The sequence below is a fragment of the Helobdella robusta genome (genome assembly GCF_000326865.2).
Source record: "Helobdella robusta unplaced genomic scaffold HELROscaffold_29, whole genome shotgun sequence".
NCBI classification, from domain to species: Eukaryota; Metazoa; Annelida; class Clitellata; order Rhynchobdellida; family Glossiphoniidae; genus Helobdella; species Helobdella robusta.
Window position 1 is genome coordinate 1,670,870 of NW_008704475.1, and position 24,549 is coordinate 1,695,418.

The 24,549-nt window shown below is 32.9% G+C and overlaps 1 protein-coding gene across 1 annotated transcript; it reads right to left on the reverse strand.

Moving 5' to 3' along the window:
- Positions 1–13: 13 nt before the first annotated feature.
- HELRODRAFT_157169 (hypothetical protein) lies at positions 14–23,455 on the reverse strand (the record flags this gene model as incomplete). Its single annotated transcript, XM_009020859.1, has 14 exons — positions 14–266; positions 327–463; positions 540–737; positions 892–1,111; positions 2,201–2,361; positions 3,160–3,427; positions 3,540–3,712; positions 9,393–9,504; positions 10,202–10,331; positions 10,682–10,880; positions 16,178–16,294; positions 16,721–16,862; positions 22,656–22,735; positions 23,435–23,455. The coding sequence occupies 14 exons, from the start codon at positions 23,453–23,455 to the stop codon at positions 14–16; spliced, it is 2,211 nt and encodes a 736-aa protein (XP_009019107.1).
- Between the last annotated feature and the right edge of the window lie 1,094 nt (positions 23,456–24,549).

The window sequence follows — 24,549 nt, forward strand, 5'->3', positions numbered from 1 at the left end:
AATTTAAAGAAGTTTATGTTGTAGTTATAACCTTTTCGTGTAATGGCACATTCATGCTAAGTCGCAACATTCTTTCAATTCGCTCCGCAAATTGTGCAGTGTCTCCAACAGAATATCCCGACCTGAGAGTGGCTGTCTCAAATAAAACAACAGCCAGATCAGCAGTTGTTGGATTCTCTTTATCAGTATCCAATCTATTTTTAAGTACCTTGATAAGAGGGTGGTAAGGATTTATTTCCAACGTTTTCTTTTGATTGGCATAGTACCTGCAAATAAAAAATATTGTTAGCGAAAATTCATTCCACTTTTAATTATTATTATTGTACTGATTGTTAGGATCATTGGTTTTTTGGTAAGCTTGAGATTTCATAATTCTCTCCATATTTCCAGACCAACCGAACGAACTTGCTACAAGAGCACACGGAGATGTTGTTAGACGTTCACTTATGACAGCTTTCTCAATCTAAAACGCAATATAGCAATATATATAGATACAATTTACATTTTGGCTAAATATAAACTAATGTTGGCAAGCACACCTTATCTTTTAAAGCATCATCCTTCATCCAAGTCAGGAGAGGTTCATATTCCTTGGCTAACTCTTCTCTCTTTTGTTTCATTTTTTCAGATTCATCTAGTTTTAAACCTTCTTTAGCAGCATTCTGGAACTTTTTGCCTTCAAATTCTGGTAATGACTGTATGCAATATTCATCAACAGCCTCTATTAGGTACAATACCTGCACATGAATGGCAAATAATAAGTTATAAATAAATAAATATATATACATAATTATGTAATATATATATATATATATTTATATATATACACATACATACATACAATTATTTATAAAGATCACTGTGTTGTAGATGTATTTTTGTTAACAATACCTCATATCCTTTTTTCAGCAATCTCTCAACAAATGGTGATTTTTCAACTTCCAAGCGGCTAGTGCCAGCAATAAAATATATGTGCTCTTGTTTTTCTTTCATTCTTTCCACATACTGAGCTAATGATGTTAGCTCAGTATCAGAGTTTGACGAATAAAATCTCAAGAGTTTAGCCAGTCTCGTGCGGTTGGAATGATCTTCCATTGTTCCAAGTTTGATACTTAGAATAAACAAAAGTAAAAATTGTGAGATTTAAAAAAGTTTTTGGCATTTGTATTCTTTAAAAAACTGACATCACATGTAAAACATACTATATATATATATATATATATATATATATATATATATATATATTATAAATTCTACTGAATGTTTGGCATTAATATGTTTGTACTTCGTTTTTTCGATTTTTCTCACTTAAGTTTTTTGGAGAACGTTTAGTTTATTAAAATTCAAAATAAACTTATTCTCCGAATTCATGCTGCAAATAAGCCATATTTCGATTCCAAATAAATCATCATCAGCGCAAGTTTGTTCCTGTGATTTGCATTCATCGTTGTTAGTGACTTTGTTAATTTTACTATCTTCTTTATTATTATTATTGACTTTACTATTATCTTCTTTATTAATTGATATGATTTCTTTGTTTGGGCTAATTACTTTGGTACTATGTTTTATTGCTTCCGTGTTGTGTTTTATTGCTTTGATAGCATTCTGGTCATTGTTGTTTTCTCCAGTGTCTTTATCGGTGCCATTATTGTTGTTAATATATTTTATTATTGTCCTTTTTGTTGGGAGTATCGTTGAAATCTTTTGTCGTTTGTTTATCAGAGGCTGTTTTATGTCGATGAGAATGGCTTCTGCTAATTTCAGATTGGAATGGCTGGAATTACAGTATATTATTTTGGTGTTGTTGTCCAGGATTTCTCTTGTAGTTCCAATATTGTGTGTGTATTCTAAGTGTGTTTTTATAGAACCTTCCCTTTTGTGCATATTCAGACGTCTAGCTAGCGATGTTGTGGTTACTCCAATATATAAAACATTCTGACGTGCACAGCCGTTAAGGGGACATATAATATTGAGAAACGTAATAAAAAAACAATCTAACGCTAGAAATTCTGTAGATTTTATATATATAAATATATATATACATATAAATATATATATAAATATATATACATATATCGTTTTTTATCTTTGAAACTATTTGACTATTAGCAAAAATAAATTATTTGCATATTTTGACTTAATTATATTTCAAACTAAGGATGATAATTATGACAATAAAAATAACTTTCATAAAATTTACTTTGTGCTGTACTCTTTCCAAAATATTTTATAATCATCTTCGCTGATTTTTTTAATCATATCCAACGCTTTTCTAACCAATTTTTTCTTAATTACTTTTAGCAATTTATGTTGCTGTAAAGTTTCTCTTGAAACATTAAGAGGAAGATCATCTGAATCAACCTAAGCATAAAAAATTATTTACATTATAATTTATGTATTCATTTGGATAATAAAGAAATATAAAATTTTAGCTGACAAAAATTTATCATTTCTTTGTTCAAACTCTGAAACTTTTCCACAAAAAAAACATTTATTTAAAAAAAAATATAGTTGTTGAAGCTAGGGGAAAAAATGCATAGTTGGGAACGTGTTGATACATAAACAGCATTAGAAAATGATGCCTAAAACAGAAGTGGTGAGGCTAAAAGGAGTAATTGATACATTAGTAAAAGTTTTTCTAAGAATTATTATTAATGAATGCGACTATGCCACGAGAAGAGGAATATATACAGACCAGATGTCCCGGCGTACATAGCAACGGGAATTTTCAGATACAAACAGACCTCTTACATTCATTCCTAAGACCAATATAAGTATTGAAATTTTAAATTTTCGTACCCAATTGAAATCAAGACTGTTCTTGCCCAATTTATAATATTTGATAGACCGTTAAAATAATTTCTTGCTACCGATAGACTTTCCTCACTATAATGACTATCAGTAATAAATTGACATTGAGAAAATGAATTTTTTTTAGTTTTACATCCAATTCTAATTTCTTCGAATAAATAAACAAATCAAACACAACATGTCATTTTACAATGTGCATATGATCTACTCTCACTTTTTACAGTGTATTCAAACGTAATACACATGAATAATATTTCTCATAAACCATCCTCGTTATAGCTATATAAACAATGAAAATTTCATCACTCAGTTTTTAAAAATAATTAATAACAAATATTTTTAACCAACCACTCCACGAAGAAAAGATAGATATTTTGGAACCATATCCTCAAAGTTATCAGTTATAAAAACACGTCTGACAAACATTTTGATGAAATCATATTTTTTTCCATAATTTTGAAACATATCAATGGGAGACGATTTTGGAATGTAAAGAATTGATTTAAAAGTAACTTCTCCTTCTGCAGTAAAGTGGGATTTTGCAAGAGGGTTTTCTGTATCTTTTGTGAAACTTTTATAAAAATCATCATACTCTTCATCTGAAACCTCAGTTGGTCTGAAAAAAGAATATTACAAAGTACTATTAATATTTTGCAAAGTAAATGTACAAATAACAGGATAAACAACATTTTATAAAAATAAATTTTGATATAAAGAAAAAAATTTACTTTTTAGTCCAAATAGGCTTGCTTTCATTAATCAATACCCAATCCCAAACTGTTTTTTCAATTGTTTTTTTTTCTTTTTTACTTTCTTTTTCCTCTTCCACTTTTCCATCTTCATCTTCATCAGCTACTGAATCTAGTTTTTCTTCTGTTTCTTCATCCTCTACTTTCTCAACCTATTAAAATAATTTAAAGAAACATTATTCATTGAATTTAAATTATAGTGTTGAAGTATTTATGAATAAGTCATCATTAAAAGCCAACTTCCAGATATAATAAAAAATAAGGAAAATAAGAATTAATTAAATAAATATATATTATATAAATCAATTGCTGTTCGATAGTCTTGCTAAAACTTAAGAACGGCTGAACGGTTTTATCTTATCTTGGTCTTGAAATGTTCGAGGAGGTCTAGAGAGGATTAAAAAGGTGAGAAAAATTCGAATAATTGCCGGGAAAATCCTAAAAACAGCCCTTTTTCCCATATAAACGTTTTCTAAATAAAATTTAGAGTCAATTTGAACTTTATTGATATTTAATAAAGTTCCATTAATGTGTCAATCAATCCATCCTGTCGCTTTTTAGAACACGGAAAAAAGTATTATGATATTGTGATACAATGTCTATGTAATCTTTTTTTTTCTATGAAGATTTTAACGGCACTGCAGCTCCCAAGATGGTACCATAATGTGACAGTAATTTTAATATTTTTTTCCTAATTTTTGTTTTGTTTTTCATAATTATTTATTATTATTACATCCTCAAAATCACAGCCGAAACGGAAAAATCCGATCAAACTATATCAAGACATCAATCCAGAAAAATAAATGGTAATCTTTGACTTAAGTATACTTTAAGAGGTAAGGTTGTAATAGTTTATTCCAGTCTTTTTAAGTTGATGGGTAACAGATTCAATAACCATACCGTAGAAACCAGAAAAAAACAAAGCAGAAGCTGACGTCAGCACGAAGAGAAAAAACCCACCTACCGTTCGCCAGCCTCACAAACCAATGACCCCCACTCCAGTGCATTCACTCTATTTCAATGAAGTTTTGACTATTTAAGTTCCTGGTATGTCGCTTGATCTATGTAATCTAAAAAATATCTAGATATCTATATCTAGAAAATGATCAACGAGTTTATTTTAATGAATCAAACGCGGCAGACAGAGCGGCACATCCACTGTCGACAGTGGCGGACTAAGGCCTAGACTGACTAGGCAATTGCCTAGGGCCCGTAATTTTTGGGGGCCCGGAAATTCGATTTTAACTTTTTTTAATTTTTATAATTATATTTTTATGTTTTTTTTTGGTTTTAATAGAAATGTTAAACATTAACATTGAACAAATTTCAAATTCTAAATTTAACAAGAAAGCGCAATGAAACCATTTTGAAAAATCGGCAAAAATGAATATCGAATATTTTAAAAATTGCTTTGCAAAATATTTTTTGGATTCATTTTCTGGAATTCCTACAAAAAAATGTGAGTTTTTATAAAAGTATTAAATTATTCACTTTTCAATTTTTATAATTAAATGCTCATTGGTTCTTTGTTGCTGGAAGAAATAATGAACATTGAACTAATCTCGTGTTATAAATTTGAAAAAAGCCCGTTTTCTGCCATTTTGAAAAATCGTCAAAGTTGAATATCGGTCATTTATAAAATTGCTTTGTCAATAGATTTTGATTTGTTTAGTTTTTAGTTTTGGATTGATAGTTAATAATTTCTGGAATTCGTTAATTTAAGATGTGAGTTTTGTGGAAATATTACATTACATTATTCAATTGATACTGATATCTGAAGTTTACTCACAAGAAGGGCTTTATAAATCAGTAATACTACAAATTGTGATTTTATTATAATTGAGTAAAAATAATGTTAATTGATTTTTTTATTTTTAGTACGTGGTCTTAAATTTATAATAAGTTCCTATAAGCATCTAAGTGGAAGTGAAAAAAGAAAACGAAAATCACAACAATCATCATCATTTTCACAAATTTTACCTGCTCAAATTCCAGAAGCATCACACGAATGTGAATCTATTCAGCAGAAATATCAGCGGGAAAAACTAAGTAATTCCGATTGTGAAGATGAAGCAAAAGAAGATATATATATTAAAATCATCTGAAAGTAATGATGAAAATGAGTTTTGTAAACGACATTGCTTTATGGCCAGAATACCTAACAGACGTCATGCTAGAGTATTATGTCAAAAATCCACCAAAATCGATAAATGGATCTCTAGAATCATCTTCCATTCGATGCAACGAAGGGTCAAAACAATTCACAAGAAAATTAACTATCGCTTCCTTCTTCAGAACAATTAATAGTGAAGAAAAAGTTAAACTTATTGTACTGTTACGTCTGTAAATTATTTTCCAAGCAAACAACACTAATGGCAAAAGGAACGAATGATTGGAAAAATATCCATAAAAAATTGTCAGAGCATGAAAACTCCAGCGACCACATTAACTCAATTTTAATTTATGTAAAAAGATCTAAAATTACTGGGCGTATTGATACTGAATTGGAAAAACAAATAATGAATGAAAAAAAATACTGGAGGGAGGTACTTAAACGTGTGGTAGCAACAATCAAATTTATTTCTTCATACTCTTTAGCATTTCGTGGTAAAAATGATGTTCTTTTTAGTGAAAATAATGGTAATTATATAGGTGCTTTAGAATATTTATCCGAGTTTGATCCATTTTTGCGTGAACACATGAAAAGATATGCAAATTGCAGCACCGGAACTATAAGTTATTTGTCATCTACCATATGTGATGAGTTTATTTTGATTATATCAAAAGATTTGCAACTCACGATACTGAACGAAATAAAGGAAGCTAAATTTTATTCTCTAATTATTGATTCAACCCCTGATGTATCTCATGTAGATCAGCTTACAGTTATTATTCAGTACGTTCTTCCAAGTGGTATAAAAGAAAGATTTTTGGGATTTCTACCTATATTTTCTCATACTGGTGATAACTTGGAAAAAGTTATTTTAGAATTTTTAAATAGCATTGATTTAGACATCACTAATTGTCGAGGACAAAGTTATGATAACGCATTTAATATGTCAGGTAAATATAAGGGACTCCAATCCAGAATAAAACAACATATTTTTTCTGCTCATTTCATACCATGCTCAAATCATTCATTAAATTTAATTGGAAATGCTGCTGCCGAAAGTTGCATGGAAATAACCACTTTTTTCAATATCGTTCAAGAATTGTACGTATTTTTTTCAAGTTCTACACATAGGTGGAATGAATTAAAAAAATTTTGTAAGAGCAAGCACTTGAATATTAAACCTGTTTGTGACACCAGATGGTCAGCTCGTTCCGATGCTGTAAAAGCCTTGAAGGAAAATTATGACGAAATTAAACATTGTTTACGCCATTTTTCCTCAAACAATGATCAGAAACCATTAACAAGATCAGAAGCTGCCGATTTATACAAAAAACTTGATACATTTGAGTATGTACTGTTACTTACTATATGTGAAAATTTTTTAGAAAGAATAGATGCTTCAAACAAGACTCTTCAGCAAAAAGACGAATCCTTAAATACAGCAGTTCTAATTTATGATTCGCTAATAGATTTCATACAAACTGTTAGAGACGATTTTGATCATTTAGAAAAAGAAGCAGAAAAAGTTAAAGATATTGCATATATTAATGATAAAAAGCGACAGAAAATACGAAAACTATTTCATGATGAAACTCCAGAACTTGAAATATAACTCAGTGGCAAAGAACATTTTAAAGTGAATATTTTTTTTGTTGTATGCGATTCTTTAATTAGCAACATTAAGAAAAGATGTGAAGCATACAAAACTATTAATAATAAATTTAAAACAATTTTTTATGACAGTGATATCAATTACTCTTCATTACAGGAATTAAAATGTTATGAACAAGATTTAAACCTAGAAGAACTGAAAAACGAAGTAGTTCAATTTAAGACTTTTATAAGTAAAGAAAATATTATTTCGCCTTCGCCTGTATCCATGTGGTCATTTATTCAGGAAAATAACATTATTGCAACATTTCCTAATTTAAATGTAATTCTGAGAATTTATTTAACCCTTCCGGTAAGCAATGCAAGTGGTGAAAGATCATTTTCAGTAATGGGTAGAATAGAGAATTTTTTTAAGATCCACGTTGGGCCAACAAAAATTAAATAGCTTATCATTACTTTATATAGAAAAAGAGTTGTTGAATAATTCTATTAAATATGACAAACTAATTGTCTGAAAGTGAGAAAAAAGGCAATTATATAGATATATCAGTCTTGATGTATTTATATTACTGTTTTAATAAATGTTTATGTTTGTTTTTTTTAATAAATGATGTTTCTTTAATTTGTGTACATTTTTTTAAAATTTTGGTAACTGATTTACATACCATATTCATTAAAACCAAACTATCGAACGTAAAGTATTTGTCATTACTGAAAAATAGGCCCGGAATTCCAATGTTGCCCAGGGCTTGCTTTAGGCTTAGTCCGCCACTGACTGTCGACAACATTAACAAGTTTCTTCACAGTCTGTCAAACTGATGATTTTGCTCGCACTTTGCTGTATGCTGACACGCCACGCTATTACACCTGGAATGCATCATCGAAATCGTTTCAGCGTCGAAAACAAAGAACACCAGTTGAAGGACATCTTAATGTATTTTCTTCAGACGCATTTACGTAGTATATCTAAAAAACGATGAATGTTATTATTTGCGGTTGTTGTTGGTGAATGTTCGTGGTCTGACATCGTTTAAACTGAGAACAGTTAATGGACAGCTGTGTGAAACTTACAGTGAGGCATGTCAACTATTGCATTTACTTAAGAACAATTCAAAATGGGATGATACAATGGGATGATAAGATTTTGTAATATCTTCCTCGCCGCATCAAATTCGTACATTGTTTTTAATTATCATATCGACATGTTTCCCTTCGAATCCAAAAGATTTGTGGGTTAAGTATAGAGATGACATGTCTGAGGATGTTTTGCATCGTTTACGCCGAAAAACCTAGAATCCTACACTAAAAATGACAGCAGAAATTTACAATGAGACATTGATTGATCATGATAGAAGTATTGTCGTGTTTGGAAATGACAGCACCAAATCGTCATATGCACGATGCATTAAACCACGAGTTGCAAAGAGAACAGTACGACATTGAAGCATTGGCCGAAACAGTTCGTACATATATTCCACAATTAAATCAACAACAAAAAATAGCGTACAACACTTTGATGGAAGCTGTGAATAGTGGATTTGGTGGAATTTATTTCCTTGATGCTCCCGGAGGAACCGGAAAGCAATCTTAATTTGGCGAGGATCAGATCGCGAAATGGTGTTGCTTAGCGTTAGCTGCATCTGGAATAGCTGCAGCTCTGCTAGAAGACGGGCGAATTGCACATTCTTCTTTGAAATTGTCATTAAACAATGCAAATCACCGAAGCACCAATTTGCAACATCGCCAAAATTAGCACAATGACCAAGTTTCTACAGGTGTGCAAATTGATTGTTTGAGATAAATGCACAATAAATTCATTGTGTAAAGGTAAGCGTAAAATAAAATATTACCAGTAATAATAAAAACAAAGATAATAACACTAATTTAAACCGGACGTGTTCAAACTGAACTTTGGCTCAGTTATGGCTATGTAAGTTACTTACAAAATGTCAAAGTTTAATGAAAAATATCAGATTTCAGCCCTTTGACACAAATTTTAGACTGCAGGTTTTGACTCTCGGAAACATTTTTCGACTTGAGAAATGATATATAAAATTTAGAAATATCATAATAAAATTTTACAATTTATTTACAAAAACATATTTAACCTTGCTTTCCCAGACATAAATAGGAAAATTTATAAACTGACTGTATTTTTTGACAAGATCTTTAATTTTGCTGAGTTCTAGATATTCATGTGCTTCTTCTTTCAAATGGAGGCTGAACAAATTTAGAAATTATGGTTTAGAAAATTTCACTTTAGCAGATATTTTTTGGATTCTTCATCATAAACATGCTTTTTTCTAGTTGTAATTTACCTCTTATGAAAAAACGCGTTTTCTCGTATTGCTAATAAACTAGGCACAAGTTTCTAAATTACAGAAACGTTTGATTTCAACAATAAATTTAAAAAAACCCTTAAAACTGGCTTAATTTAGAAAAACGATATATCAACAAGGAACATAGCCTTAGTTAAATGTTTTGAAATCCATAACGGAACTCGTTCACCTTAATAAATCATTTTAAAATCAGTTTGGAATTTGCTCACTTCAGTAGGACGTTTTGAAATCAATTTACGAAACTTGCCCACCTTAGTAAAACATTTTGAAATAAATTTGTAGCTTGCTCATATTAGTAAAATCAATTATGGAACTTGCCCACCTTTAATAAGACGTAAGTAGCAAAACGTTTTAAAGTCAATTTGAAACTAGTTCACTTTAGCAAAACGTTTTGAAATCAATTATAGAACTTCTTCACCTTAGTAAAACGTTTTGAAATCAATTAAGTAGTCACTTTAGCAAAACTTTTTGAAGTCAATTTGGAACTTGCTCTCTTTAGTAAAACGTTTTTAAATCAATTACGAAACTTGCCTACCTTAGTAAAACGTTTTGAAATCAATTTGTAACTTCTTGCTCACCTTACGGTCGTTCCTCTACCCAAAGTGTTTCCTCTAGGATCAGCAACGGTTGAAAAGGAAACAGCATCTGACTCCCATATGTATTGATCATCATCATTGTGCTTTGAGGTAACCACAACTTTATCTGCCACTATGTTCAAACATTTGTTTAAAAAAAAATAACACTTATTAATAAGGACCAATGCCCAAAAATTATATCTTATGATATATAACAATAAGCAAAAAAAAAGAAAGTAAAAACAAGTCATTGTTTTGCCTATAAAAAGCTATATCTCAATTTAGAAGTTTTAAAAGGAGAGTAACATGTTAAATAGATTCAATTGAAATCAAAATCTGAGGATGAACAAGAATTTTAGGAACAGTGGAATTAAATTGAAGATACAATGTAATTATAATCATCGTGTTTGTGATGGACAGAATCAGAAACATTATAAGAGTCTATTGTAGATAAGATATTATTTATGCAGAGATTAAACTAACCTAAAAAGGAAGAGTAAAACCCAACTCCGAACTGGCCAATAAGATCACTTGTTTCTTGTTGAGATTTTGCCTCTCCTATTTTTGTTAAAAATTCACTTGTTCCCGATTTAGCAATAGTACCTAAATTTTTTATTAAATCATCTTTCGTCATCCCAACACCGGTGTCTGTAACATGTAGGACATGATTGTCTTTGTCTGTCTGTTAACATCACAAAACAGTATATTCACATGAATGATAAATAATATGCATATTATAACATCTAAACATATTGAACACAAAGCTAAACATCAACCATAAATGCAAGAAATATACTGAGAGGCCAAAAAAAATTTTCATGAATAAATAAGAAAAGTTGGTGATTTGAAAACTCAATATTAAATGTCTACATGCAACTTCACATATAGCAATTTTATAACAAATATCAATCACTCAATCAATCAATTAATCGTTTTGCGTCAAGAATTTTATAACAAATAAACAGTTAAAAACATCTACGTATAATCCAGCTATTAATTTTTCTATAGCATATGAATCAATGATTTGTGTAATTAAATTAATTTAGTGTTGAATCTCCAAATTTACAAAAAACCAGGAAACTGATTTGATATTGTTAACGTGGCAAAACCAAAAATTTAGCATACGATTCAATCGTTGTAGTACTAACGTAATATTAAAATGTCAATATATCAGTGACATTAAAAAAGTATTATTATGGACGCATTCATTTTAGTGACTGATATGAATTAATATTTTGACAAAAAATATCCTGAGTAATAACCGGCCTTCAGCAAGAGACGCATGCATAGCATGTTAAGCTTACTAATTGTAAGGATGCTAAAACAAAACTTGTGAAACAATTTAAATGGACTTTCTAAATTCATTAAAACAAGATTGATATCAACTTTCATTTTTAACACTAAGTCATAATAAATATTTTAAAAAAATGCATTAAATTAACATGTTCAAACTTTCTGGCTAGTCTATTAATTTTTACAAAGAAATTTAAAAAATAATTTAAAAATAAGTCTTAGGTTGTGATAATTGAGTCAAATTATTATACATTATAAATTAAAAACAAACAAATTTAATTAAAGTTTATTGATTAAGCTTATCTTTGCTGGGGTGCACTGGCTATAAGGTGCGTCCCCAGGTGGTGGATATAGGAAAGTCAGATAGAGGATAGAGGAGACCTTTTAGGATTGCATCGAATAATATGGAATAAGATGCCGCGAACCAACTGTACCAGAAGAAAGACAACGATGAAAGAGGCGGAGGATCCTAGGACAATGGCTCCAACAGCGGATGATCTTCGATTCTTCGAGCATACAACAGTGCTCTCTTGGCCACGAGATAAACTGCAACCACGCTGCCTTGTGTGCTCCCAGCAAAAAGGCTAGACCCACTGCTTATAACTGGTGGTTGTCGTTAGGAATCGGGCAATTCCAGATATAAAATTTTTTTGACCAAAACATCTTCCATGTCATCACAAAAAAAGAAAAATTTCCCTATTCCCTGGAAGACTTTAAATGGTCAAGGGGTGACAATATCTAGGAAGTACGCAACAGTGGAGGGATGTTGCGGAAAATCGGGCGTTCTCTAATGGATAGATCGACTAGGAGACAGAAACTGATGAATGGAAAAAAGGTCCGACCCATAACGGATGGAGATTATAAACGAGGATCGATTGATTGATTAAGCTTATTTTGTAAAAGTAAGTTCGTTTGTAATAATTATTAATACGTTATTGCGGCTGCAGTTGGAATTATGTTGCAAGACATTGTAACTAATAGTTGAATTACCAGCAAAACAGGTCAGTCAAGCATCACATGCCAGTCTCTTTTTTGCCCAAGTATTGTTCAGTTGTCCCCATTTGAAAGCATTCATTACATTACATTATGACTGGAAAAGATAAATGTTTAAAGTGTGGGAAAGGAGGACTTAATAAGGAAAAATTGAGTTGAGTAAATAAAATAAACTGTATGAGCATTTGCAACTTCAAGTGATATTACAAGTAAGTTAGTAGAGATACCAAACATTTTACAGATGATAGTACCCTTAATGTTCAATCGATTCCTGAGGATGGTATGCCGGAGTCGATTATTAATGTTGGTAATGTTGGTAAGTGATAAACTGAAAAAAATCAGTCAAAACAAGTCGCCAAATGCCATTCTAACAAGACAAATGACTTTGTAAGTACTCAGTAATATTAAAAGCCAAAGCCTTAACAAAATAAATATAAGTTATCAAATAAATTTTTTTTATACAAGAAATCCTGCTTGATGTCAGTTTTTAGGATGAGCAAAATACGCGTCCCACTGAATAACAGAATCTACAACTGCTTTTAACGCATTTGGTAAATATCGCAAGTTTTCAATTAATTTTCAAAGATGCCGTGATCCGACCTTACATGATAGGTGTATTCTTTTTAGAAACCACACCATTTACTTTTATAACGTATTGAGCCAAATCGAATAAATTATTTGATGATGCAGGTGTAAAAATGTTAAGACGTAAAATCCGGTTAGCTTTAGTTAATCAACGAGCTTGTGAAATATTTACAGATGACTATTTTATCAAATCATCTGAGTTTCTTCCAGTAATTATTGCTAATGTAATTTCATACAAATATTTTTGGTCTGTCATCGGTTTTTAGTGTCGGTAATTGACATGGTATTGGCTCGAATTCGATTACAGCTTCCGTTTCACATTTATCCAGCAACATACCAATAGAACCATTGTATGAAGAGGGGCCAGACGTTTTACCGTCGATGTGATCAAACAAATGCCTGAAAGGCAGTTCATTCAAATGAAGCATGCAAATAATCCATTTCAAGGGCCTCTAAAGTTTTTTTAATAAATGGAATCCGATTCTTCAATGATAGATACGTTTTCTTCAATAACTACTTGCCTGTTTTATCTTTTTGTTCATCAAAATATGAAGCAGGTAGATTCAGGTGCATTTCATTTGGCGTGTTTTCTTTCTCACTCTTTGCAGTCACGATTTATCAATCACGACATCCGACGAAAGTTTGTGTAAAACTGCTGAAGCAATTGCAACACCGCTTCTATCAGACACTCCATAACGGTCCCATAATTGCGACAACAACGGTAAAACTTTGGATGCACTTCTTTTTTTCCATAGTTTTTGAGGTAAAAGTTAAGGGTTTTTCTTGATTTTGTGCAACTTTCCGGCTGACGAAATACTTGTATCTGAATCACCATTTATTGATGAAATTAACACTCTTCTGACATCTTGAATTGGGTGTTATCAGTATCACTCTTCTGGCGGTTAATTGGTGATACATATTTCCGAGCTAACTTTTTTTAAATTTTTTAGTCCGACTGTGATCAATACCATCGATTCTCATGTTTGGTTTAACGTTAACTAAATATTTGAAAAAAAAACAACAATTAGCGGAATTTTCAAAAAAAATTTCTAGATGCATTTCCCGCCAAAAAATGGTTTTTAGGATAAATGACATAATTTAAATACCAAAATCAGCATGTATTTTAACGAACACTAAGCAACGACCAAGATACCATAGCAACAAAGCGTTGTTTTTTTTAAATGTGACGGCACGATGTTTTTATATAAACGCTTTTTGAATGGCTGTATTTTCATCTTTTCATTTTTTCCACAAAACTTCATCGGCTTGCGCGGGCTCTTCCTCTCAAAATAATTTAATAATATTTTAGATGGTTCATTATGATGTGTTATTACAACATATTTTCGGTATTAGAATTCATTTACTAAAAAAAAAAATTTTTTTGACCTACCCTAGTGTATAGCCTGCATAGAGACAGTTGAGTGATAAAAGCTGAGGAGTGGTAAAAGTTGAGGTAGAAGTGAAGGTTCGATGCGAAGTCGTAAATGTGATTTATGTAGCTATTTGGATTAATTTATCGTTTCTATAACTGCTGGTATTCAAAAAACGTTTAGCAAAGTTTGAGCCTAAAGTAGTTGCGTTCATCTTTTGGAAATCTTGAACCTATGGATAAACGAACTCTCGACTATCATTGGAAGCTACAACACGGCGTTGGAGATATAGAAATTATTGTAGCTATAACATCAATTATGGATTGTATACGAAATAAATTATGGAAGAAATTTGTTATAACGAATTATTTAAACCCGTTGTTATAACAAAGTTGTTATAACAAGTTATAACAAACTCATTCTGAGTTAGAAACAACAGGAAAAAATTGAATAAAACATTTTGAAAATTAAAGAGAATGAAATTTTGAGGATAGCTAGCAAGAATAAAGTCTCTTGGCAAGATGTTTGCAGACGTAAAAAAAATAAACCAAGTTTAGATTATTTAATTCAGAATATATAAAGGATGGAATTAAAAAAATTGTGTTTTGCAACTTTGGTAAGGCAAATTGCCTGGCTCAAGTTTTCAAAACTGCTTATGCCAACTATATTCCTGAAGAAACTTATATTTGTTTCAAAAAAATTTTGTTTAAGATGAAAAATTTCACCATATCTGTGGATTAAACAGATTGATAATTTTATTAAAAATCAGCAAGCCTAGAAATATTTCCTAAAATTTTGAAGGAGTTTATAATGTACATACACAGTTTCTAAATATTCATGTAGCTTGAATAATAATAATAACAACAACAATAATAATGTGTGTCAATATGTGTATATAATGAACCATGATCGTGGAGAGTTTAACTATTCCCTGATATTTGGATATCTGGGTTTATTGCTCCAGTTTATAAAAATGATGACAGATGCAGTGCTAGTACATAGGCCTGCACCTTTAACATGTCATGTATTCGCTGCAAGACACTTGAACCATTGGTCAAATCTATTTTAACTGAACTATTTAGGATAAACAAATTAATAGATTGTAGACAACATGGATTTGTTACCAAAAAATCTACTGCAGGTCAATCCCTGAAGTTTATAGATAAATGGTCAGAAGCTATAGATATTGGTAAAAATGCATATGCAATATACAGGGATTTCGAAAAAGCATTTGATTTGGTTGAATGGATTACTGATTATTTTGAAGATAGAAAATGATAATAATAAGGGGGATAACTGTTAAAATAAAGATTAAGATGTTATATTTGATAATTATCTAAAAATTTAATAAACACATCTACAATGTAATAAATAATTCATAAGAGCATAAATAATAAATAATTCATAAATAAGAGCAACGAAAATGGTCAAAGATTGCATATTAAAATATATAAACAGGATAAAATTTCTGCAACTGCCCTGTCCATGACAAAAAAAATTAGAAGAGATTTGATTAAAGTGTACATGATAATGAAAAATAAAGTTGATTGCAATCTAGAACTGCAGCTGCCCATTTATCATTATGTTATGTTAACAATTTGTTTGTTAACTTGCAATTTAGTACAAAATACACGAGAATTTATTTTAATACATTACTAACTGAAAAAATAAATCATTTCATAAAAAATAGTAATAAAAAACAAATTCTATCAACAAAGAAGGAAAACGAAAATTCAACCTTTATCTTTATTGAAAGCTCAGCATTACTTCCCATAGCTGTATTGTCAGTTAATGACAAAAATCTTATCTTATCAAGTGCATCCGATGCATTGGAGATGAGTTCTCGCAGGAATATCTATAATAAATTGTAAATAGAATATCTAAATTAGCTAATAATAAAACCAGTCAAGTCAATTTTCCATTAGAGACATAAAAATAGCATGGAACCATTAATATAACAATATTCATATCAGCTATAAAAAAAGACATTTCTACAATTTCCAATAAATTATAGATTCAAATATAAGTATGAAATATATGCATGGGGCTGTTTTATGTTGCCAGCAACTCTGCAAACTTTTCATCATACACTCAAGAGGTTTCACAACTATAATAATCTTTCTTAAACAACTGATTATGCAATTAAAGAATATGTATTTGCTTTTGATAAGAATAAGTGCATGATGATTATTATAAGTAAAAATAATAACAATTAGAACAATATAAACTACATCAAGCCCAGTGACGATATAATTTAATGTGCAAATAAAAATTAATAAACCTCTTTGTTCTTGTAGAGAGAGTTTATAATCAACTTCATCATTCTGTCAACTTCAGCTTGAAAAACATGTTTTTCAGCTTTATCTTTCAGTTCTTTCATCTGTGCCACACTTAGGCCATCCAGTTTGATGGCTTCTTCTTCCCTTTTTGAACACAAAGACATTTGCAAAATGTGACACAAATGAGCACAAAATAAAATTTTTAATATATATTATTATTATTACTATTAAATGCATTTGTATAGCACCTATTAAATGAAATCTCACAGGCACTCTCAAAATCCAGTAACAATAAATTAAAGAAATGGTTGTCAAAAGTCAACAGTTTATCCACAATGTACATTGAACGAATATACAATGTATACTTGAATAATATAAAAATAGCGGGTAAATGAAAAAAAATTAAGTCAAATTAACAAATCATAAATTTAAAGTTTACAAATAAAACATGACACTAGTTCCATATCATCGTTTCACATCAGAACATGTCCTGACATTGACATCGGCATTTCTGGTGCTGCCACTTTTGCTGTTGTTATTGAAAACCCAATTTCTAATCTGAACATAATAAGGCCAAGAACTTGATCCTTCAACTATTTCCGCATACTTCTTATCTACACACAACCAGAATGACGTAGAAGAGTGGGTTTCATCAAGTTTTATTTTGTCATCTCTCCTCTTGAATACAGGGTAGCAAGACAAAACTTTAACATTAATTGACTCAAGGTAGTCAACAACATTGGATGCACAAGTCTTTGAAATATTACCAATGTGATAAAATTTTTTCCGATATACAACTTTACTAGCTGATATTTTATATTGCATAGGCCTATGAGGTTCAACAGTGGTCTTTGATATTGCATGACAACATGGACTTATATTAGTTGATAGAAAAATGTTTGTTCTTTTCTTGCGTCTGACTGTTATAAAATTGCCACCATCATTGTTACCTTCTTTAGCAATGTCAGACAAATTTTTAGCGACTGATGTCTCAGCATCTGAATCTCCATCAACGCATACATCACTGCACACAATACTGTTCACCTTTTTTTGGACATCACTCAGTATATTGCCATGCTCTTCAAGAAATTCCAGAACGGCCGGACTATTTTGAATAACACTTTTTTGCAACCTCACTTGTTCAGCTGACAATTTCTCGAATCTAATGTCACAATTTGTAACTTTCCACAAGTAGTCAGCGAGAAAATTTGTCTTCGACTTTAGTTTCAAAAATTAACCGACATATACTAAGAAATTCGTCCCACATTATATTCTTGTCAACGTCTTCGGAAAACTCCGGCAGGCTGAGCGATAATGTGCTGGCTTCATGCTGCAAAAACTTTGCGCTTTTGTTTACGTCGTCAACTTCAAAAAATTTGCATAGAGAAGTTTTCATTTCCTTTTCATTTATCTGGTTTCGAACGTACCAAATATAACAAGTATCAATTACGTATTTTTTATCGCTTTTAACCTCGACAATTATTCCTTCCGCCATTTTCCAAAGATCATACATCATATATGTATGTATGTGTCCGACTACCACTCCCACAACCCGGGTTCGAATCCTGCAGTTTCTACAGGTTCATCCAGGTAGCTGACCCCAGTCATGGGTATACAACGTAAGTTGTTGCATGCCGGCGAGATGGCTCAGTGGTTCAAATGCTCGCTGAGTCAAGCATTTCAATAATCACTGATTCTAATTTCAGGTTCAGACTCCCAGAAGTTATCACTTCAAAAAGGAAAAATACTTTGAAAACCACTAAAATTATACTCAGCGTATATGATGTGGTGCCCTGACTCCTATTTCAGGTTCAGACTCCCAAAAAATTTTTTTAATTTTGCATCATAATTTCACCTAAATATCACTTCAAAAAGGAAAAATACTTTGAAAACCACTAAAATTATACTCAGTGTATATGATGCGGTGCTTGTGCATGCACATAAATACATGTGTACGTCATGTGAAAAGGATAAACAACCTTTGCGGGAAAGATGGCTGCTTCAAATCAATAGTTGAAGATATGAAGAACATAATAAAGATATATAGACAATATACTTGTAACATTGTAAGTGGTTAGAGCATATGTCAGAGCTGCAATAAAAAAGACTAAAAAAAAACACATACACATGGCAATCAGTCAGGGTCAAATGAAAAATATCCAACTCTGACTTCGGGTAAAAATTTCTGACTCCAACCCCTGACTCCAATTTCAGGTTCAGACTCCCAAAAATTTTTTTAATTTTGCATCATAATTTTACCTAAACATCACTTCAAAAAGGAAAAATACTTTGAAAACGACTAAAATTTAGTCAATATAATTGTTTTTTAGCAAATTCACTTTATACCAATGTTTCAAAAAATACTGAAAGAAAATTGTGTGATTTCATTCACATTATTAGCATTTATTTTCAGTATAAAAGATGATTGCATATTGCTACAAGCAAAAAATACTGAAAGAAAATTGTGTGATTTTATTCACATTATTAGCGTTTATTTTCAGTATAAAAGATCCTGGTTATGACAAAGTCCTGGTTATGACATTAAACTGACCCTCACTGCCTTGTGAGTGATGTTGGATCATCAAAGGCTAGGCCCACCGCTTATAACTGTGGTTGCGTAAGGAAGGGCGTCCTGCGTAAAAACTAGCCAAAAATAATACTTATGATGACGGAAATAACAATGGCCCTCAGTATCCGGCAGAAGAGGGTGCGAAGAATCTCCGGAGACCCAGTCCATGGGGTTGTGGTGCAAGGCCCTGTGGATGGTCTAGCTATTGGCACCCCACTCTATAGTGTGGCGGTGCAAGGCACTATAGATGGAAAGACTACTTGTAGACCAAGGGGTTGGAGGTTTGGTACCTGGAATGTAGGCACGTTGACAGGAAGAAGTTTGGAAGTGGTGGAGGAGCTGCAGAGGAGAATGGTTGACGTGGCTGCATTACAGGAGATCAGATGGAAGGGTGAGGGTACAAGGTTTGTGGGGGCTAAAGGTGGAAGATATAAGTTGTGGTGGAAGGGGGATGATGGTACTGGAGGAGTTGGTGTGATGGTAAGAGAAGAGTTGGTGGAGAAGGTGTTGGAAGTGAGGCGGAGAAGTAATGGTGTAATTGTGGTGGTGATGGTGTTTGGAAAAGTAATAGTGAGGGTGATATCAGGATATGCTCCGCAACAAAGTAGGAAGGAAGAGGAGAAGGATAGGTTTTATGATGATGTTTCTGACGAGATTGGGCAAGCGGGGTTGAATGAGTTTGTGGTGTTGTTGGGTGATTTGAATGGTCATGTGGGGGCGGATGCAGACGGATATGAAGGTGTACATGGGGGATGGGGATATGGTATACGGAATGAGGAAGGGCGTAGAGTGTTGGAGTTGGCGGATGCACATAGCATGGTGGTGGGGAATACTTGGTTCACAAGGGAACCAGCGCGATTGATTACTTATAGGTCAGGGGAACATAGATCGATGATAGACTATATATTGGTAAGGGCCAAACATAGGAAGTATGTGAAGAATGTGAAGGCGATACCTGGTATGCTGCAGCATAGTATGGTTGTGATGGATGTGACATCAAAAGAAATGGGGAGGAGGAAGAAGGATAAGTTTATGGCAAAGAGAAAGACATGGAAGTTGCAGGATGCAGAGGTGAGGAAGGCATTTGAAGTGAAGGTGGCTGAAAATTGGGAGAGTGGTAAGGATGGAGATGTTTGGGAGAGATACAGGGACTGTGTGTTGGCTACGGCAGATAAAGTATGTGGATGGACGAAAGGAATGTGTAGGCATGGTGAGACGTGGTGGTTGGATGAAGATATAAGAAGGGTTTTGGAGGTCAAGAAGAAGAGGTTTAGGGTATGGAGAAGGGATATGACGGAGGAATATGACGGAGGAAGCGGATGTTATAGGGAATGGATATGTTTGGGATGGATCTGGCAAGTTGTGCATAGATGAGAAGGAAAAAGCTCAGGTGTGGAAAGCTCATATGGAAAGGTTGATGAATGAAGAGAATGAGTGGGATGGAGATGTGGAATCCGCGGTCACACACGGACCTATAGAGAAGGTGACGATGGAGGAAGTAGAGAAAGCAGAGAAATGAAACTAGGTAAGGCTACAGGGGTTTCGGAAGTGGCGGCAGAACATATAAAAGCGAGTGGGGTGATAGGAATTGAAGTTATGATGAGAATTGCTAACAGCATGTTTGATGATGAAGGTATACCTGAGGACTGGCGACACAGTGTGTTGGTGCCGTTGTATAAGGTAGTGGAGAGGGTGCTTGAGAGGAGGTTGAGAAGTATGGTGACAGTTAATGAAATGCAGTGTGGGTTTATGCCTGGTAGGGGAACGGTGGATGCGTTGTTCATGGTGAGAATGTTGCAGGAGAATTATAGAAAGAAGAAACGAAGATTGTACATGTGTTTTGTGGATCTAGAAAAGGCTTTTGATCGAGTACCGAGGAAGGTCATTGAATGGGCGTTGAGGAAGAAAGGAGTGAATGAGACTTGTTAAAGCTGTGATGCAGCTGTATGAAGGGGCAAAGACAAAGGTGAGGGTTGGAAGGTGGGATGTCGGACGCTTTTAGTGTTAAGGTAGGAGTGCATCAAGGATCAGTGTTATCACCGTCTGTTTGCAATTGTGATGGATGTTGTGTGTGGAAACATAATGGAGGGGTTGTTATTTGAGATTTTGTATGCAGATGATTTAGTCTTGATGGCTGATAGCATGGAAGAATTGCAGTTAAAATTTGACAGATGGAAAAGTGTTATTAAAAAGAAAGGGTGAAAAATTAATATTGGTAAGACGAAGGTAATGGTGAGTGGGGAAGGTGGGGAGCGAGTGATAAGTAAAATAGACCCCTGTGGGGTATGTGACAGGAGAGTGAATGCTAACTCGGTGTTGTGTATAGGATGTCAGAAATGGGTGCATAAGAGATGTAGTGGTTTGAGGGGGCACTGAAAAAGGTGGAAGGCACGTTCAAATGTAAGAAATGTGTTCATGGTGTGATTAATAGGACGGACGCAAGGACGGGGTTGAGTGGTGGTATTGAAAGAGTGGAAAGCTTTGTTTACTTAGGGGATAAGCTGAATGCGGATGGAGGATGTTTGAGCGCAGTTACGGCTAGAGTTCGTGTGGGATGGATGAAATTTAGGGAACTGGGTGGGGTATTGTGTGGAAAGAAATGGTCAGTGAAGAGGGTATATAAAGCATGTGTGAGAGCAGCGATGGTATATGGTGGTGAAACTTGGGTGTTGAGGAGAGAGGAGGAAAGTGTACTGCAGAGGGCTGAAAGAGCTATGGTGAGGATGATGTGTGGGGTTAAAGTGAAGGATAGGAGGAGTAGTACAGAGCCGATGTCAATGATGGGACTGAATGAGGACATTGTGACATTGATAAGGAGATCGAGATTGCGGTGGTATGGACATGTGTTGAGAAGGGATGAAAGGGTCGGGATTAGGCGAGCGTTGGAGTTCGAGGTTGAAGGAGTGGTAGGAAGGGGTCGTCCGCGATTGGGATGGAGAGAGCAGGTGGAGAAGGACAGGGTGAAAGCGGGGTTGCGTGATACTGAGGCGAGTGACAGATGTGGATGGCGTCGAGGGGTATTTCGGTTTCATCATAGGTAGCCAAACGGCAACCCCCGATCTCGGGGAAAATGCCGTCGAAACGTGTGTTGTTGTTTCAGTATAAAAGATGATTGCATATTGCTACAAGCATTCATCTTCTAAAAAACACAATCTTAAAAAATATTTTCAGAATAAAAAAATTTCAAATCCTTCCAGATTTGCATGAAAAATACCCAACTCTTCAAAAATCTTGACTCCCACACTCTGGTGGCAATCACGTTTCAACAAAATTATGTTTCTTCATATCAACAAGCCTGTGACTCATGAAGTTTAAAGACAAAATAACCAACAAATTATGATGGCTAAAAATAATAATACAGTTGGTACCTTTGAACAACTTCATCATCTGTTTTAGAACCTTCCTGGGCTTTACCAATATCATCATCCACTTTTGGAATTTCTTCAGCCTCTTGTGTATATGCTTAAATGCATCATTAAAATATTATAATAATTTTATTTAGATAAAAAGACTTTTATACTATCAGAAAATAAATATTTTGCAAATTATGATTCATAAATGTGCTTTTGGTTACAAATTTGTTTGTATGAAACTGTGACAAACTTTTAGCAGTTTCTTTTTAAAATTTATATCAGATTTATAATTTAAATATTTTTTTACTTTCAATGACATCCAAAACATTTACTAAATAGATTCATAATTTAATTTTCAATGCATGGACACCAGATATTATAGTAAATATAATATTTGAGAAAAAATCTAAAGTGTCAAATTTTGTTTGTCCAGCTGCATCAATCCTCAACAACAAATTCGAAATAGCAATGGTTTTGAAGCCATTGTAGGTAGAGAAAGTCACATCGAGTGACTTGCAGCTAGGAATAAATGGCATCTCCTTGCCCCTATATTGATGTGGCGTGACATCCCACTATCGGTACGATCAAGACATTATAAGTCTGTGATACGTCCGGTGTTGTTATATGGTGCAGAAACATGGCTAATGACAACCAAACTGGAACAACAACTTCAACGAACCGACATGAAAATGCTCCGATAGACACAAGGAATTAGTCTGAAAGACCACATCAAATCTACCGAATTCCTGCGTCGTGCTGGTTTAGATGATATAAAGAACAAATGCCGGCAATACCGTCTGCGGTGGTTTGGTCATGTCAAACAAAGTGGAAACAGTGCCATAACTTCTCTTGCAGATGTTGAAGTACCTGGCACACGTCCCAAAGGCCTTCCAAAGAAGTCCTGTCGCATACAATCGAGCAAGACATGAAAGCTCTAAATTTAGCTGAAATAGATACAACTGATCGCCTAATTTGGCGCAAAAAATTGATGGCAAAGAAAACAACGTCCTACCTCTGGAAACTGGGTCTCTGGACACTAAACGAAGATTGATTGAATATTTGAGAAAGGTCAATACCAAACTTAAATTAGAAAAACTTTTCAGAAAAATTTGTGCTGCAGCTTTCATTACTTTCATATCATATCTTGCTTTGACCCATCATATGACGCCACAATAGGTATATTCTACTACTACTACTAGCACCAACTATCACCAAAATTTATTAGTTTAAAAAAATTTAGAGAATAAATGGGTGTTTGAAATTTAAGGTAGACCATTTTAAGAGTTAAATTATTTAGCAACCATGAACCTGAACTTTAGCTTGAAAAGCCTTGTTTCTTTGATTTTATTACTTAACTGAGTGAGTCAGCAAAGAAAGTAGGGAAAATAAATTCACTGACTCCATCCCATTGTTGTGGAACAGTTAAATGACTTCAACTTTGAAAATTGATTTACAGAATTCACTAACAAGTTGCAACAAAAATATTCAAAAACAACAGAAGTTATAATGATAAGTAAAAATAAAAGTAACAGAATACAATATATTTAAATTAAAAGTTCTCTTATTTAGGTACCTGAATTCTTATTATTATTCAAAGGTAATTATGAGCACACAGTCACTATAAATACTCACAAAATGTTCAAAGAAATGTTTAATACTTTTTTTAATTGAATGGTTCGTCAAAGTAGACAATAATGTCACTATTATATAGATAAAATTAGAAAATGAATTTGTGCATAAGACAAACACAGTCCCATTGATGTTCCATATTGGAGACTAATCATTCTCATGGCCAGGCTCCAAACATCCTCAATATTCTGTGAACTTTTGCATTATTAAGTGTATGTTGTTTCTTCCATACCTAACCATCTGAAATAATGTGTTAACCTGACGAGATATGCAGCACAAT